The sequence below is a fragment of the Tursiops truncatus genome, chromosome 17 (genome assembly GCF_011762595.2).
Source record: "Tursiops truncatus isolate mTurTru1 chromosome 17, mTurTru1.mat.Y, whole genome shotgun sequence".
In the NCBI taxonomy this organism is placed as follows: domain Eukaryota; kingdom Metazoa; phylum Chordata; class Mammalia; order Artiodactyla; family Delphinidae; genus Tursiops; species Tursiops truncatus.
Window position 1 is genome coordinate 45,167,735 of NC_047050.1, and position 19,240 is coordinate 45,186,974.

The 19,240-nt window shown below is 37.1% G+C and overlaps 1 protein-coding gene across 8 annotated transcripts in view; it reads right to left on the reverse strand.

The window, feature by feature from the left end:
• The window catches only part of UBR5 (ubiquitin protein ligase E3 component n-recognin 5), a 141,681-nt gene that overhangs the window by 80,879 nt on the left and 41,562 nt on the right, over positions 1-19,240 (reverse strand). For 6 of the 8 annotated variants that reach the window (XM_033843190.2, XM_033843194.2, XM_033843188.2 and 3 more), the window contains exons 6-9: positions 9,096-9,285; positions 8,744-8,903; positions 8,009-8,158; positions 6,004-6,215 (exon numbers count right to left, since the gene is read on the reverse strand). In XM_033843190.2, the coding sequence (XP_033699081.1) occupies positions 6,004-6,215; positions 8,009-8,158; positions 8,744-8,903; positions 9,096-9,285 (712 nt within the window). The remainder of the gene's footprint in view (positions 1-6,003; positions 6,216-8,008; positions 8,159-8,743; positions 8,904-9,095; positions 9,286-19,240) is intronic. The other 2 variants (XM_033843192.2, XM_033843191.2) reach the window with 1 other exon arrangement.

Sequence of the window (19,240 nt, forward strand, 5' to 3'; positions counted from 1 at the left end):
CTACATGTCCCCTGTAGTCCCTGTCTCCATGAATGACATCTACCACCCACCCAGTAACAGGAGGGCAACAAGGGAACCTGGGCCCTCTCTTCAACTCTTCCTCTTCTCTTAACCAGATGGTGACTAGCAAACCAATGCTATACTTTGTCTCAACTTCCTCGAACATTCTTCCCTTCATCCATCCTCCCTGTCATTGCTTTGGTTGAGAGCCTCACAATTCCCTTCTACAACAGTTCTAGCAGTCTCTTAACTGACTCTAGATTTTTACTATTCCTATCTTTCTCCCACTGTGCCAATAGTGCTCGTCTCCCTAAAAATATACAAAACCAAACCCCACCAATCTCATCATGTCATTTCTCTAAGAACTTTGCTGGCAGAACAACATCCTAACTCTTTGGGAAGTCGTCTAGGGCTCTCTGGTCTTCTCCACCCTGCTCTTCTCCTTCTCCCACCAAAGAGCAGCAATTCTGAATTTCTCACTGCTCCGCAAACACACCCTGACCTTTCCTGACTCTAGGCCCATACTTGACGTGTTTGGAATGCCTCTGCATCTTGGTTAATGCCTACTTGACCTTAAAAATGCTGCTTAAATGTCATCTCCTCTGTGAAGTCTTTGCCACATCTCTCAGGTGGTGTTAGTCATTCCCCACTCTGAGCCCCTATAAATACCGTATTCACACCTTCAGTCTAGCACTGGTCATACTGTGAACACATTTCATTGTATGTGAATGTCTGTCTTCCCCAATGAGTTGCCTATGGGAAGGTCCATAACGAATTCACCTCTACATTCCCACAGGCCAGCCTAGTGCTTGGCACATAGTAGGAGCACACTGACAACTGAAGGAACAAATTCATCTCAACTCAAACTTTTTGAGTAAAAACTCTGCCAGAGCAGTACAATCCTAAACAATTCATCCCTATAGCCACAGCATGGTGTGTGAAGCACTCTCAGAACTGACTTGCCTATATCCTTCAAGGATGGACCAATGTTCCCCAGCTCATTAGTCCTGAATGAGCTAAGTGAACCCTGAAGGCCCTGAAAATCCATTATGGACAAATGTGGAGAGATGGCAAAACCACCAACCAAAGGAAGATGATGGAAAAATCACCTATTGTCTCTTGCCTGATTTAGATCAGTAGGTGGAGAAATACAAAGCAATCAAATACACACAAAGAAACAGTATTTTAGCTCACACACTTCACAATATCATAGAAGACAAGGCTTTTATCGTTTTGATGAAATACTAATGGCTGCTTCTGAGCAAGTTGGGCCCTGCTTCAATCCAACTGGAAAAGGTGGATATGCACATTTCCGTTAAGATCAGTAGTTTGTAGCTCTATTTTTTTTTAAACAAAACGAATCCTTTAGAAGCTGAATCTAATCAATAAATTTGCAACTGTCTGAACATTAAAGATCAACCAAATGAGGAATCCCTCCCTAAAGACAGATGGAAAATGTCAAAAATATGATAAAAATTACCTTAAAAAGCCAAAGCTTTAAAAGAAAAAGAAAAAGGTCATTCAGCATAGCAACATGAACTCCTATTAATTTCATCTAGTGACTTACATTTTTTAAAAAATTGGTCTTATTATTCCTAAATTTCTCCCTACAAACCTTGGTTTTCTTTTTTTAAATTTTCCTACTATCAGCAAACACTAGTTTTCCCATTAAGTACCAATTCTAACTGCAATGTGCTGTGTATTATGGCTGAAATGGATGCTATACAACTACAGGTTACATGGCACAATTTGTTAACTGTCCTTATTCACACTTCACTTCTCCTTACCTATCTAGGTTTCCATTTTCTCCTTATGCCTGGCTTCTCTTCCTCTTTATGACCTCTTCTCCTTTTGCTCTTACTTTATTATTAAAGTACATTTGTGACACACCTAGCCAACTTTTAACAGATACTTCCTGGAAGCTTCCATATGTCGATTTAAAAAAAAAAAAGACCTTCCTCACCCAACTTCCACTTCTAGAACCTTGAAGGCGAAGCAGAATGACCAACAAATTTGATCAACTGGTCCCAACAGTGATGGCTGCTTCAAATAATTTAAGGAGCCAAACGTCATGGGACTATTTCCTCTCAACACCATTCAAAGAAACTTGAGAATAACACACAACTCTACAATTCAAAAGGCTGGTGGAGAATAAATTTTCTTATTTTCCCTAAACTATATGAAAATAGATCCAGAACAGTAAGCGATACGACTGTAAATTAACAATACTGACTTGCTGAATCAGTTTCGTTTCTTCATCACCCACCAAACAACTTTTGTCAAATTCTTCTCTGGGAGCTTACTGGAAATAAAGGATGTGTGCATTTTCTAATCTGAAAGGGTTTGTTTTGTTACAGGGCACAAAGCAGAAGTTTTTATGTTCAACTTCAGATTTACTTAGTATGGATTTCCGTGTAAGTTTTCTCGGCCCTTTCCCTTCAGCATTTACTACTTAGCTCTTACCTTTGCATTCTTACTTTTAACAGTCTTTGTTACTACTGTGGCTGCATTTTTTATTCTCTTATCAGTCACTTTAGATTCTTGTTGGAAGTAGGTTGGTATATATATGTATGTATGTGTGTGTATATATATATATATATATACACATATATATATAGTTACAACGTAAATGTAGACATTCAGCAACACAGAACTAAATTTCTAATCTGAGAAAAGTAAATTCCAAAAATGACTGAGAAGTGAAAATGGAGCCATGTTAGATAACTGCCTAATTGAAAGATTGCACCTTCCCATCAAAGTAACTCTTAGTAATCACTCTGGCCTCCTGTGATTCCCCAAAGCCTCTTATACCTAATTCCATTATGGTACTTAACACCAAAGTATTAACATCATTGTTCTGCCTTTCTACAAAACTCTCACCCTAACACCTGAACAAAAGGCCTAACACACAATATGCATTTAACCAAGGCTACTCAATCACGTGTGCATGTGTGTCCCCATCCACTGATGGATGCTTAGGTTGCTTCCATATCTTGGCTATTGTAAACAATGCTGCAATAGACATGGGGGTAAATGTATTTCGAGTTAGTGTTTTCATTTTCTTCAGATAAATACCCAGAAGTGGAATTGCTAAATCATACAGTAGCTCTGTTTTTAATTTTTTAAAGACCCTCCCTACTGTTTTCCATAGTGGCTGAACCAATGTACATTCCCACCAACAGTGCACAAGGGTTACCAATTATGCTTTTATACTAGTTTTGACATTTAAATCAAAATAATTTATGGAAATAAAGTTTAAGGTTACCTCAAATATTTTCAATTTAAGATTATACTGTAAAGGCTTAAAGAGAACATTCATTCCACCATTAAGGGAGCTTTATTAGCCTAGAAAATGGTGAAATTTTGAAGAAGTAGCTGTTCCTCTAAATAGGTGGTGGGAAAGTCAAAATTATTCCAGATAATTTAACAGTGGAATTTCTCAGGCACTCTAACAAAAGGAAGAATGAAAAATACCATGGATACTAACCAATCTTACAATTTAGGTCATTTCTGAAATTAAGCTGGGACACCCTCTTCCCACTCCCCCACCCCCCAAAAAAAACAAAACACACAAAAAAAAAAGGGAGAGAGCAAGAAAGCAAAAGAGACAGAGAGACTACCTCCAAACAGTGCGTGCTGACGCCCTATACCTCCCTGCTCTCTCCACCTACCTCTCCATCTCCTATCAAGTTTGCCCCAAAACCCTTTTCTCCTCCTCAGGGATCACCACCCCCAATTCTGGAGGACTAAGAAGGCCCCACATAGTGCCTGTTTCTTCATGTGGAATGTATCCTATGCCCCTGTATGATCATTTTGCACACTGTTCTAAAAGCAAGGTCTTTTTTCCCTTTAACAACTCTCTGCATTCTCTTTCTGACTGTAGCATTCAGCCTTGCAAATCATCTAGTGGTTTGTTGATAACTGGGATAATGCTTAACAGCTTAATTAGGTTTATGCTGTTTTCTTTCCCTGAACTGAAATTTTTGATGTCTAAATTTCAATCACAAGCTAATAAAAAGTAGTTCTTCAGTGACATTTTAAATTAGGTTTTTCCTTAATAGGAAAAAAAGGTATAGGTAGGATATACTTTGTTGCACACACTGCTATTTCTCCTTCATTCAATGTCTAAACAAACGAAGGAAATAACACACTAAGTAAGTAAGACCTGTACAGTGTCAAGATTTTACGATGCATTTAGTAACTGTCTCTGAAAACAAGCTATACCCAAAACCATGCCTATCAGTAAAGGCCAACAAAGACCGGCTAACTCTAACAGAGGGTACACTGGCCAGGGAAAAAGCTTGCTAAACTCATACTGTTCAAAACACTTTCAGATGTGTGACAAAGAAGCCTACACTAATATGTATGCAATGGCACTATTAAAACAAGATTAATGAGTCCTCTATTACTTCCTGCCAATATGACATAGACACAGCTCTAGCATGATCAAGGCAAGAGAAACAGGAAACAAAGAACAATGTAGGGGAAAAAAAAGAAATGAAAAAGAAAAAGCCCAATGGTTTAAATCACCTTCTACCATATGAAGTAAAAGTAGAAATTGGAACATTTCTAGTTTTATGGAAATAAGTAAGAGAATGCAATTCAGGGAAAGTCTGTCAGCTGCCAAAGAAAACAGAATAACCTTTTGCTTACAAAGAGGCTGATTGAAATTCATGTTCCTTCTTGCATTCAAGCTTTCCACATGAGCTGAATACAGAGGAAAATAAATGAACTACATCAAGAGTCACAATAACTATGAAATATAAACAAATTCAGAACACTAAATAATATTTTTCCTTTAATATCCCAAATTCAACTTCAAAGAAAGAAAAGAAATCTACATCAGAATCTCCTTATCTGCTAGAGATAACCTTCAAGTTCTTATCTTCTTTTACTTCTACTTTAGAAAAGTTCCTATCCAACTGGCTCTGGAAATAAGAAACAGGCACTCCAAAAAACAGGTGAAAACCCCATGGCTTCCTACAGGAGCCTTTGAAGATAAATTACCAATCACTTAAGACAGTGAAACCTACACACCATCAATAGACTATGTCTATATGGGAAAAGAATCTAAAAAAGAGTGGATGTATGTATTTGTATAACAGATTCACTTTGCTGTACACCTGAAACTAACACAATACTGTAAATCAATTACACCCCAATAAAAATAAAAGTAAAATAAAAGAATGTGTCAACTCTGTTTCACTTGTAGCAGTGATGGATTTTTACAGATTCAAATCAACTTAAATCCTGCATGCTTTCTAGAAGCTAGTCATTGTACTACCACTCAGGATGCAGAGCATAATTCCCCCAGTCCATTCCTGTTCAGCCTGCTTTGTCTCCCACAGCTTTTAGAGCAAAGGGCCTGTCAGAATTCACTGCCATCAAACGGGAAAGCTAAAATCAAAGAAACACAGATCCCTAATCTTGCCCTGACATGCATGCTTGTAACAATGACCAGAAACCTGCCCTGCAGAAAATGGGGTACTCTTGACAGTACAAAACAAATTCCTATCAAGAAATATACCATTCGTTACTGGTATAATTACCACCAGAAAAGAAATCTTGAAACAGAATGCTGATATATTATCTGGAACTACCATCCTTATTTCTCTGATTTACTTCATCAAGTAGAAAAAGAAATAGCACCACTGAACACATCTCCTTAAAACGACTCCTGTACTGTCAAATAAAGATGATCTACTTATATTTAAAACAAAACAAAAATATCACTTTATGTCTGCATTTTATTTTTATTTTTTATTTTCTGACCGCGCCATGCAGCATGCAGGATCTTAGTTCCCTGACCACGGATAGAACCCATGACCCCTGCAGTGGAAGCATAGAGTCCTAACCACTGGACGGCCAGGGAATTCCTATCTCTGCATTTTAAATGACAGTACGAAAATCTGAAATAAAACAGAAACCTTTTTGGGGGGGCGGAGGGGAGTGCCAGGAATTCAGTTAAAATGGAAAGGATGGGTGGGGTTTCTTTTCAAATACCTTATCAGGCCACCACTGCAAATCTTCTCCTAGAGACACTGGACTTTGAACAGGTGTATTCTTCTTATCCAAGTTTGGCTCTCCTTCCTTGCTGGTAGAGCCCCTTTCATTATCAAATGAGGCTCCATCAAGCCACCTTCGTTCACGTAAACGTAAAACGGATTCACGTTCACGCAACAGCTCAGAGTCTCTCTCTAAGGGAAGAAGGAGAACTGGTATGCAATTGGGTCACACCAGTGGGATAAAAGTAAGCCACTCTCTAGTAAAGACCCTTCAGGATGCAACTAACAGCAGTTTATCCACTCACAAGAACTTAATGTAAATGTATATCTAATAAGCTTGACATGCAACATTCAAAACATTAACTCTTTCAAGTGAATGTATGAAAATTATAAACTAGTATTTTTAAGCACTATGTTGAGGCAGACTTTTCTGAATTCCAACTATATGCTTTTAGAGCAGAACTGCTTTATTTTAAACTGGATTTTGGATTTTTTAAATGGAGTTTTAAATTTTTGGCTTTCATTAAAAATGTTTACCGTAACTTAAATTTATTAGAAAATATTCATAAATTAAAATTTTAACACGTTAGATACATAAACAAAAAAGAGTATTTGTTAGAGAGTCTACACATACAGATTAAAAAAAAAAAAAACAACCAAATCTTGAAAAGGGTAAAATAAAAATCCATTAACTATAAAACTTCTGATAATCCAAGCCCTTGTTTAGAGTAATTTTACAGGCTGGATTTTTATGGAAAAGTCTTAAAATTTCTGAGAAACTAGACAGAATTTTTCTTTTGAGAATCTTTATAGAAAGATTACTTTATAGAAAGATTACTTTACAAAAATGCTTCCCCTGAAACTGGCCTACAAACTTTTTAAAACCAGTTTTTTTCCAGCTTGCTCACATATTATTTTTTAAATAGGCAACCAAAATAAACTTTCCAAGACTTGGATAGTAAGGATTAAAAACAATATTAAGTTGAACCATATAAAACTGCCATCCATGCAGATCTAACATGGTCAAGTACCACCAATTTCATATGGTTCAAAGTAAAACAGATGCCCACATAGAATGACCTAAGGAAAAGCAAAAGGGAGAAATTTAGAAGGAGTTTTGTGTTAGATATTGAATATCTTAAATGCAATACTTGATGCATTTTAGGCAGTAAAATATGCACTTATTTTTAAAAAATTTTTAAGCCATTACATAATAGGTTCAGTACACTAAAAGATCATCGTAAGTCTGTTATTTTAAAACTGCTTTCAAGTACTAGGTATTTGCAGTAAGGTCTTAATATAAAACAGCATCCTTTCCAGTTTACTAATGATAAGTAAATAATATATCTGATTCTTGCCTGTTACTTCAATCAAGCAGTTTTACATTCTGGAAAGTAAAAATACTGACTTACAAAAGTTAAAATGCAAGCTAAATCCACATCAACATACACAGAGAAAGGTTTATATTTGTATGATTTCAAAATCTTCTTTCTAAACTCTACTGTGTACTATACCTTTTCAAGATTTCAAACTTCTGAAAATATCATTTTAGTATAATAAGCATTTCTAGATATTTACTATTGATCAATCTCATTCTAATAAGTTTTTTCATATTTCACTCTTCCATCTAACCAGGGTTTAAAATGAACAAAATAATCACTTTATTTTAATCAAATAAACTAAAGAGACTTGTTATCTGAATGCTGCATGTCACCGTAAAGCAGAATTCTGCTTTTACTTCAGAATCCATATTCCTAATTAAAAATACAGTTAGGTAAGTTGTAACCCTTTACATATATGCTACTATGTTGATAAGATCATCTCTAAAGTTCTAGTGTGGCTCTTCAAACTCAAAAGTAACTATTTTAATGCCAAAGCATCCAAAAACACTATCAAGTAATGATTTCGTCTACTGTAATATTAAAAGTTCAAATACAATGAATTCTACCACTATCTCTCCATAGAGTCAGCCAACAATCACAAAGAAATAAATGCAAAATTACCTCGAGATGAGCCTAGCCTGGAAAGTGACGAACGACGAAAAGAAGGGTAACCAAAATAGCTAATGTCTTCAGAAAACATGGCATCTGCATCAATAATGACACTTGGGTGGGCAGAATGAATGTCAGCATCAAGAAGAGACATAAGATCCTCTATAAACAGAAACAAACATAAATGAAGCAGATATAGAGAAAAAAATCTGCAGACCATTGAAAAATCCCTGAAAATTAAAACATTAAAATCAGGGACTGACTACTGACATAACCTGAGAAGAAAAGCAGTAACTACCTAGGAAATAAAGTTAACGTTATTAACACAGATTTTAAGGAACATCAATTGCATGATTGTTGCTTGGGCTAACTACTAAATTACCACAAGAAAAAAAGATCACTATTGAAGATTCTTGTGACATCACAGAAAGTCAAAATCTAAATGCAGTTCAGTTATTCCATATTCAGTAATAAGGGCATCAAAATACAACATTCCAGTCATCTGTCAGCCAGTGATAAAGACATGCACATACATCCATGTCTTTATAGGACCAAACACAAGTCCACTGAGCAAAAACATTTTCCCTTAAAGAGAATTTTACCATCAAATCAAACACTACAGTGAGAAATATCTACCACCTTGGAAAGAACAGTCAGCAAATCTATTGCACTTTAAAATTCCATTCCCCAGTCAAAAAAAAATCTCTCCCTTCAGAGATGAGAAAACCATGATGGTGATCAACCAACCTCCAGGCAAATAAGATTCACTGGCTGTATCATCCCCATCATCTCCATCTTCATCATCCCGGCTAAGTAAATTATTTACAGCAAGGTTTACATCAAGATTTGTTCGCTGAAGTTCTCGAATAATGACACTTCTGGATTTGCCTTGTAAAACGACTTGGGCCTGAAATAAAAAATAGAGTACTATGCTAATTATCTTTTTCATAACTTCTTTATTAAAATCAGCTTCCTAGGATCAATACAGAAAACCAGTATTTCACAGTTCATGATATACATCATGACTACAGCCTGCTATATTTAGTTAAACCTCACCCTGTCCTGCTATCTTACGTTAATTGTTCTACAAGATCCATACCTGTGAAATCAGCTCCTCTGGAATCACAGATGCTGGAATAACTGGCTGGGGTTGACTGCCCAAAAGCCCAGATCCTCGATCCCGTCCCGTCCGAATTACTCGAGTCTGTCGGCGAGAATCTCGAGCTCCAGCTGACGACCTACCAGAGGATCCTCCTCCACTTCCACCCACTCCAGAACTCCAACGACTTCTAAATATTGGAGAATTTAAAGAAACAGCATTTTAAACAATCATTCAGAAAGATCGCTTTGGGTCTCATGTTCATTATCTTAGAATATGATAAAGTTATTTTTCTAACTGACATAATATGCTATAGTAGTATTTTGACAGAACAATAGAACTGAACTTTAAAATAACACTGTTCCGGGCTTCCCTGGTGGCGCAGTGGTTGGGGGTCCACCTGCCGATGCAGGGGACACGGGTTCGTGCCCCGGTCCGGGAGGATCCCACATGCCATGGAGCGGCTGGGCCCGTGAGCCATGGCCGCTGAGCCTGCGCGTCCAGAGCCTGTGCTCTGCATCGGGAGAGGCCACAGCAGTGAGAGGCCCGCGTACCGCAAAAAAAAAAAAAAAACAACAACAAAAAAACACTGTTCCAATTTTTTTAAATGCTGAAGTATAAACTCACTTTTTAGAAAGATATATACCACCCTTTTGCATCTTTTAAAACAATTTTTTAAAGAACCACATACCAAGCATTTCTAGTCACAGCTCTAAAGTGAGTTATAGAATGCATCTCACCTTTGCGTGAAAGACCTATGAGACATAACTACTAACAGTCTGCAGCACAAAAAGTAAAATTCAGAGTTTAAAGTTTAAAGACACAACTAAATGGAAGGACACCCGTGCCCAGGGGATGGAAAATTTAATATTGTTAAGATGTCCATACTGCTCAAAGCAATCTACAGATTCATCAAAATCCCTATGAATATCCCAATAGATTTTGTCCCTCAAAGGACATAATCAACAGAGTAAGGAAGCAACCTATAGAATGGAAGAAAATATTTACAAATCGTTTATCTAATGAGAGGTTAGTATCCAGAATATATAAAGAGCTCCAACACTCAACAACAAAAAAAATCAAATAACCTGATTAAAATATGGGAAAGAATGCGAACAGACATTTCTCCAAAGATAATACACAAATGGCCAAGTAAGCATATGAACAGATGGTCAACATCACTAATCATGAGAAATACAAATCAAAACCACAATCACCTATCACCTCACACCCATCAGAATGGCTACCATGAAAAAAAAAAAAGAAAATTACAAGTGTTGGCAAGGATGTATAGAAACTGTAACCCTAGTGCACTGTAGGTAGGACTGTAAAATAGTGCAGTGCTATGAAAAACAGTATGAAGTTTCCTAAAAAATTAAAAATAGAACCACTATAAGCAGTTATAATTCTATGTATATATCCAAAAAAATTGAAAACAGAGTCTCGAAGAGATATTTGCATACCCATGTTCATAGCAGCACTATGTGTAAGAGCTGCGTGGTATAACGTTGATTGTTCTCAATTAATGTCTCGATTTGATTGCTATCAACTTCAACTGGTCTACTCAACCGTGGAGCATCATCATCCAGAGAGAAATCTCCAGCAAGGAACTTCGCAGACCACTTCTGACACATTTGATCAGTCACAGTACCTTCCCCATACACTGCACAACTTTTTTTGGCGTTTCAGTTGTGTTTTTACCTTTCTTGAAATAATAAAGCATAATATGCCGCAAGTGTTTTTCTTCCATCTTCAATATTAAAATGGCTACACAAAAATTCACCAATTTTGGTAAGTTTTTTTTACATGCACGCTATGACAGCTGTCACAATACAATCTAACAAAATTGTTTCAAATGAAGTTAAAGACAACTAAGCGCCACTAGAGCCATTTTATGGGAAAACCGAACAAACCTTTTGGCCAACCCAATACAACACAGATGAACCTTGAAGATATTATGCTAAGTGAAATACGCCAATCACAAGAAGACAAATACTATATGATTACAAATATAAAAGGTACCTAACGTAGTCAAATTCATAGAAACAGAAAGTAGAATGGTGGCTGTCAGATGGTGGGGAGAGGGGTAAAGGGAGTTGTTTATTGGATATAAAGTTTCAGTTTTACAAGATGAAAAAGTTATAATAGAGATTTCTTTCACAACAATATAAATATACTTAATACTACTGAGATGTGCAGTTATAACCGAAAAGATAGTAAATTTTATGTTATGTGTTTTTAAACATGATTTTAAAAATATAGTCATGTGTTATCAAAGAAAGCAGTACTCTCAAAAACAGACAAGTTTTCTTTTCAACTTATATGCTTTGTGACAATTACGCAACAGAAAATAATATAGGATCAATGAAACATACAAACAGATATTCAAAACAAACATTAAATCAGCACTTCTACTTCATGGTTTCCTGTAAGTTGTTAAAATTAAGTCAGGTGGAACCACTCTTTTGGAAGCTTTTAACAGTCAAAAGCTACATATATTATTTCAACTTGAAAACAGGAGGAACCATACTAAAGAGTCTTAAAAAGATATAATTAGGGTAACTATATGTCCCAGTTTGCCTGAGATAATGCCAGAGTAAGCCTACTGTCTGAGCCTATTATTAATTTCACTCCAAAAAGCCCCTGTTCAGACATTATATGGCCAAAATAAATATAAGTAATGACTCAATATTTCTACCGAAAAATGCATATGATTTTCCCCCTAAGCAAATAATACTGGAAACCTGATCAGGTATACTATCCAAGTACACAGCTATTCCTGGCAGACCTTACAGGTATCACAAACTCCAATCTCCACGAGAGGTAGATAGGTTACTAATTTCTAAGTAAAGTCAAGACGACAGGGAAGAGTGGAGAATACCTGCGTATCCAGAACATTCAAATTCTTGCCTTTAAGCCAATTTGCAATCTCTGCTACACAAACCCTCACCTGAGGTTAGTTGAAAGACAAAGGTCAAAATATCTCTGGCTTGCCCATTCATTAACCTGACCGTTACCATGGAGAATACCACGTTTTCCCACTTGCACCCGCAGTGCAGGATTTCTTCTATCAGAATCCAAACAATCTACCAGCCGACCAGCCTCAACTGCTCCTGAACATTCCTCTAACCAGCTTGCTATCCAGAGAAAGAGCAATGTGTTAGACTAAGTATACATTAATAGAGGTTTATTAGTGGTCACAAAAGACAGTACTGGAATCCCCTTTTTATCTATAATTACAGTGAGTTATATAATTTTCAATACTAAACTCAAAAATAATGGAAAAGGGCTTCCCTGGTGGCGCAGTGGTTGAGAGTCCGCCTGCCGATGCAGGGGACACGGGTTTGTGCCCCGGTCCGGGAAGATCCCACATGCCGCAGAGCGGCTGGGCCCGTGAGCCATGGCCGCTGAGCCTGCGCGTCCAGAGCCTGTGCTCCGCAACGGGAGAGGCCACAACAGTGAGAGGCCCGCGTACCGCAAAAAAAAATAATAATAATGGAAAAACCAGTTTCTTCTATCCATACTTTGCTCATCAAATTAATCCTACAATTTGACCCCATCATATAATACTCAAGGTACACAAAGTGACTCCAGTCAACTGAGAAAATCACACTGAGTATGGAATTAATCCACAGCTTGCAACCTTAAAGCCCATGGGTCAAGTCTGGTCCATATACTTGATTGGCTGGTTAAAAAAAATGTACAGCATCAAAAACAAGAAAAGTCCGAGGGCTTCCTTGGTGGCGCAGTGGTTGAGAGTCCGCCTGCCGATGCAGGGGACACAGGTTCGTGCCCCGGTCTGGGAAGATCCCACATGCCGCAGAGCGGCTGGGCCCGTGAGCCATGGCCGCTGAGCCTGCGCGTCCGGAGCCTGTGCTCCGCAACGGGAGAGGCCACAACAGTGAGAGGCCCGCGTACCTAAATAAATAAATAAATAAATAAATAAAATAAAAATGGGGTGTCCACTTACTTTGTCGAAGCCCTACAACCTACTATCTTACCACCTTTTTAGACTGGGGCCAGCTTCAGCTGTTTACAATTACAATGGCCTGCTTGGCTTTTTCCTTTCAAATCCTGTACTATCAGCTCAAATTAAACTCCGAAGGAAATACGGTAGCTCAAACCAATGAAAAACAGCTTATACCTATCATCCATTATAGCCAGTGATAACAAACAACGGAATAGAGACTTTTGATACTAATATTTCCATTTTAAACATCCTATTAAACATAAACTCTTTTTTAGAAAGTATTTATTTATCTATTTTTGGCTATGTTGGGTCTTCGTTGCTGCACACGGGCTTTTTCTAGTTGCGGCGAGCGGGGGGGGGGGGGCTACTCTTCATGGTGGTGCGCAGGCTTCTCATTGCGGTGGCTTCTCTTGTTGCGGAGCATGGGCTCCAGGTGCGTGGGCTTCAGTAGTTGTGGCACTGAATCATTAAATCACTCACTTCAGTAGTCCGGCTTAGTTGCTACACGGCATGTGGGATCGTCCCAGACCAGGGATCGAACCCGTGTCCCCTGCACTGGTAGGCGGATTCTTAACCACTGCGCCATCAGGGAAGTCCAACACAAACTGTCTTTTTTTCTCCAAATAAAGTTGGTGTTCTTGCCCTTAACCTGGTCTGAAATAAGTTTAACAAAAATATCCAGGACATTTTTAAAATATCTCCCAGGATAAATTTCAGTAATTATGAATGGGGAAAAGACAGCAGCTAGAAATACTTAGCACGTAAACCTGCCAATTTAGTGAAAACACCAAAGGGAAAAATATTCAAAGTCCCAGGAATTTTGACTGCTATGTATTCCTAAGAATGATTAGTTATAATAAATGATCAATTCTCAATTATCCATGCTGATGGAAAAGAAAAACAGTACCAGTCATCCCAAAATCTTTCAAATGCATCTCTCAGAGACCACTTGCTCCCTAATTCACAACACTTCTCTGAACCCAAAGGGAGCAAGCCAGGACTCCAAAGGTAAGGGGTTGGAGACCAAGGTCTGTGGGGACAGTCTCTTTCACATATGACTGCATTTGGTAAATTTGCAGATAAAAATCCCCTCTGGGGACTCAAGATCTGTCTGTTCTAGATTCTCTATTACATATAGTAAATTGCAAGCTTCTTTAAAAGTTTATTGTAATCAATACAAATGGGGGGAAAAAACTATACAACTCAAGAAAAAAAATTTTTTATGAAGGATAGTATTTTTGACTCTAAAGTTTCTTAATTTACAGAATAACGGATCACAATTTCACTATCAACAAACTGAGAAAAATTTCAGAGAGGCCAAGAGAAACAATCAGCCTTTAATAAGTGTTTACATTTTGTGGACATCTGCAAGACCAAATAAAGGTAAACATATGGCTTAGCCAGTGGGACACTGTGACATTTTTCAAAAGTGCAATTCAGAAACCCAATGCTAAAGAAAGCTTACACAGAGTCCACTGTAGGGGGGAGGGGGAGGGGGAGGGAGACAGAAATACATGAGTCAAACAGGAGTGCAAGCCAGGGTGAGTAAGGGGGACTCAAATTTTAATGATTCTCTCCACATTTTAAAGTCTTAAAATTAGCCCCAACCTTCTTTGGAGTAGGTCTACTGAGGCTTTATTCAAGCTCAAATGTACTACTTTATTATTATATTTGTTACATATGTTATTAGCAAAGTCATAAAATTCCACTACTCTCAGTCATTCTGTCATGCAGTGTATTATAATTGGCTGTATCCAAGTTTTATTTATAAAGAGAAGAGGATTTAAATCTAGGACAATTTGAGCGACATAAACAGCAATGGATTATAAACCATAAAATAAAACAAATATACGAGACCATAATGATATAAATAACTCAATAGAAACAGACATAAGTGGGCAAGGAGGGAAAGTTCTTCTTTACAGTCAAATTTCAGTTAATGAGTACAAAAGAAATAATGAAAAAAGTTTTTAAAAATCACTACTTGGGGAGTTCCCTGGTGGTCCAGCAGTTAGGATTCGGTGCTTTCACTGCCATGGCCTGGGTTCAATCCCTGGTCAGGGAACTGAGATCCCACAAGCCACGCAGCATGGCCAAAAACAAAACAAAAAAATCACTACTTGGCCAACACCACAGTAACAACTAAAGCAAAAAATCACCAATGGATGGTAAAATTAATGAGCAAAAGTATGATGGAAAATAGGATATTTACATAGTCATGAAGTATCTCTCCACAAAATACATACGAATTACAAAGGGGAAAACAGTAACTTTACAGTTGAGAAGTCTGGCAAACACCACCTTAACTAAGTGATCAGAGGTATAACCATCACCAGTGATGAGACATATCAGTACCATGTGCCTCCTGATACGATGCACTGAGAAGGGCACATCATCACTTCTGTGGTATTCCTGCCAGAAATGCATCACCTGCAATACCAATCAAAATCCCAGCAAGTTTTTTTGTGGGTATCAACAAACTGATTCTAAAATTTATAGGGAGAGGCAAAAGACCTAGAATAGCCAACACAATACTGAAGAAGAACAAAGTTCTTTTGACTAACTGACACTACCCAACTTCAAGACTTACTGTAAAGCGACAGTAATCAAGACAGCGTGCTATTGGAGAAAAAAAAATGGACAAATAGATCAGCGGAATAGTAAAAAGAGTCCAGAAATAGACCCCCATAGAGGCAACTGATCTTTGACAAAGAAGCAAAGGCAATACAAAGAAGCAAAGACGGCTGATTCAACAAATGGTGCTGGAACAACTGGACATCCACATGGAAAAAAGACACAGACCTTCACAAAAATTAACTGAAAACTGATCACCGACCTAAATGTAAAATGCAAAACTATGAAACTCCTAGAAGATAACAGAAGAAAATCTGGACGACCTTGGGTTTGGCAATGACTTTTTAGATATGATACCAAAGGCACAATGAAAGAAATAACTGATAAGCTGGACTTCATTAAAATGAAAAACTTTGGCTCTGTAAAAGACACTGTCAAGATAATGAAAAGAAAAGCCACAGACTGGGAGAAAATATCTGCGGGAGACACATCTGATAAAGAAGGCTTATCCAAAATATACAAACAACCTGATGGAAAAATGGGCCAAAGACCTTAAAAGACACCTCACCAGAAAAGATCAACAGCTGGTAAATAAGCATATAAAAAGATACTTCACATCATATGTCATCAGGCAAATGCAAATTTAAAAAACAAGATACCACTACACACCTATTAGAATGACCAAAATCCAGAACAATGACACCACCAAAGGTGGTAAGGATATGGGGCAACAACAACTCTCACTCATTTCTGGTGGGAATGCAAAACGGTACAGCCACTTTAGAAAACAGTTCAGCAGTTTCTTACAAAACTAAACATATTGTTACCATATGATCCAGCAATCATGTTCCTTGGTATTTAACCCAAAGGAGCTGATAACTTACGTCCACACAAAAACCAGGACACAGCTTTATTCATAATGCCAAAACTTGGAAGCAACCAAGATGTCTTTCAGCAGGTGAATGTGTAAATAAACTGTGGTACATCTACACAATGAAATATTATTCAGCACTAAAAAGAAATGAGTTATTAAGCCATGAAAAGACACGGAGGAACCTTAAATGCATACTATTGTACTAAGTGAAGGAAGTCAAGCTGGAAAGGCTACATACTGTATGAATCCAACTATATGACATTCTGGAAAAGACAAAACTAAGAAGATGGTAAAAAGATCAATGGATTTTTAGGACAGTGAAACTACTTGATATGATACTGTAATGGAAGATGCATGTCATTATAAACTTATCCAAACCCACAGAACATACAACACCTAGAGTGAACTCTAATGTAAACTATGGACTGTGGGTGATGATGTGTCAATGTAGGTTCATCAATTGTAACAAATGGACCACTCGGGGTGGGGGGGCGGGGGTACTGATAACAAGGGAGGCTGTACATGTGTGGGGACAGGGAGCATATGTAAAACCCCTGAACCACCTTCTCATTTTTGCTGTGAACCTGAAAACTGCTCTTAAAAAATAAAGACTTTAAAAAAATGCATCACCTGGGTTTAATTGTGAGGAAATAATAGACAAATTCAAACATTACACAAAATAACCAGTCAGTTTTCAAACTCATCAGGGTCTAGAAAGATAAAGATTGAGAAACTGTCCCAGACTGGAGGAAACTACAGAAGCATGACAATAAATGCAATATGGGATCCTGGATTGAATCCTGGAGCAGAGAAATGGTACGCATGGGACAGGCAGTGAAATCTTTATAAACTCTGTAGATTAAGCACTGATAAGTGTTAATTTCCTGGTTTTGATAACTGGACTATGGTTATGTAAAATGTTAAGATTTGGGGAAGTTGGGTGACATTTTGCAACTTTTTAAAGTCAGATTATTTCAAAATGAAATGTTAAATTTAAAAATAAATAAAGAATACAGGATTAGGAACAAATGCCACTACATAAATGTATAAACTAAATAAGGGATCAGCAAACTTTTCCTGTAAAGAGCAGAATGGTAAATCATTTATTTATTAGGCTTTGTAGGCTCATCAGTCTTAGTCATGACAACTCATTTCTACCATCTTAGCACAAAAGCAACCACAGACAGTAAATAAAACATCAAGCATGGCCGTATCTCAGTAAACATAGGAGGCGCCGGATTTAGCCTGTAGGCTGTAATTTGACAACCCCTCAACTAAAAAAAGAACTAAATTTTAATCTCTAAACAGGTAAAGTTTCACATAGTATCATACATAATTTATTCTTTCTTAAATATAAACTTTTTGCAGATTTATCAAATAAAATGAAAATTCCATTTGTTTATATATATTATTTTCAGAATTCTTTATCATACACTGTTATGTTATGTGTGTGCATAGAACCATTAAAAGGAGATATCTAACATTTTAATAAAAACCAGAGCTATGTTTCCTATGAACAGTTCTAGCACAGAATAAGCTAAAGGATGCACTCAACTAAATGACCTCCCTCTGACCTCAAATTAAATTTAGTTCGGCATAAAAACAAAAAAGAGAAAATAAGTACCTTGGGACCTCAATTTTTAAATGTAACTTTACCTAGAAATTCAGAGTCAAAATAAAATGTTTAAAAAACATCTTCTCCTTAATTATATTTTCAAACAATTTAATTTGCTTCTAGTTAATATTTCTCTGATCAGCCTCTGAACACATATGCTGACTTGACTGATTTGGCATTTATCTAACCATTAAATGAGTAATTTCAGAAAATTTGGCTATTCAAAAATCAAGGTATAAAATGAATAAAATCATCTGGCTTGGAATCTGTATATGATTCCTTTAGTTGACAGCATATCAACTTTAGATAAAATGGAAGAAGAGTTGAGTATCTAGTTTAAAAAGTAAGAACTCTACAAATAATTTTAAAAGTAAAAACAAGGTGCAAAGTTCCAGTTATAAAATAAAGTCATGGAGATATAATGTACAGCATGGTGACTATAGTTAGCAACACTGTACTGCATATTTGAAAGTTGATAAGAGAGCAGATCTTAAAAGTCCTCATCACAAGAAAAACAATTTGTAACTATATATGGTGGTGGATGTTAACTAAATTTCTTGTGGGGATCATTTCACAATACATTTGACCCTTGAACAACACAGACTGAACTGTGTGGATCCACTTATATGTGAATTTGTTTCAATAAATATATTGGAAAAATTTTTGGAGATTTGCAGTGATTTGAAAAAGCTCACAGATGAATCATGTAGCCTGGAAATATCAAAAAAAATTAAGACAAAGGTAGGTCATGAATGCATAAAATATTTATAGACACTAGTTTATGCTTACATAGGCATAAGGTGATATTTAATATAAAATTAATAATGTGTTAGTTTTCTTACTGTTTTACCCCTTTGCTTTCATAGAATTACATTACCATATATAATGCTTCTCTCTCTCTTGGTTGGAGAAACTGCATATCAGCCTATCATAACAGGTAAGCGTGGGGTTTTTTTGTTTTTTTGTTTTTTTTGCAGTACGCGGGCCTCTCACTGTTGTGGCCTCTCCCGTTGCGGAGCACAGGCTCCGGACGTGCAGGCTCAGCGGCCATGGCTCACAGGCCCAGCGGCTCCGTGGCATGTGGGATCTTCCCGGACCAGGGCACGAACCCG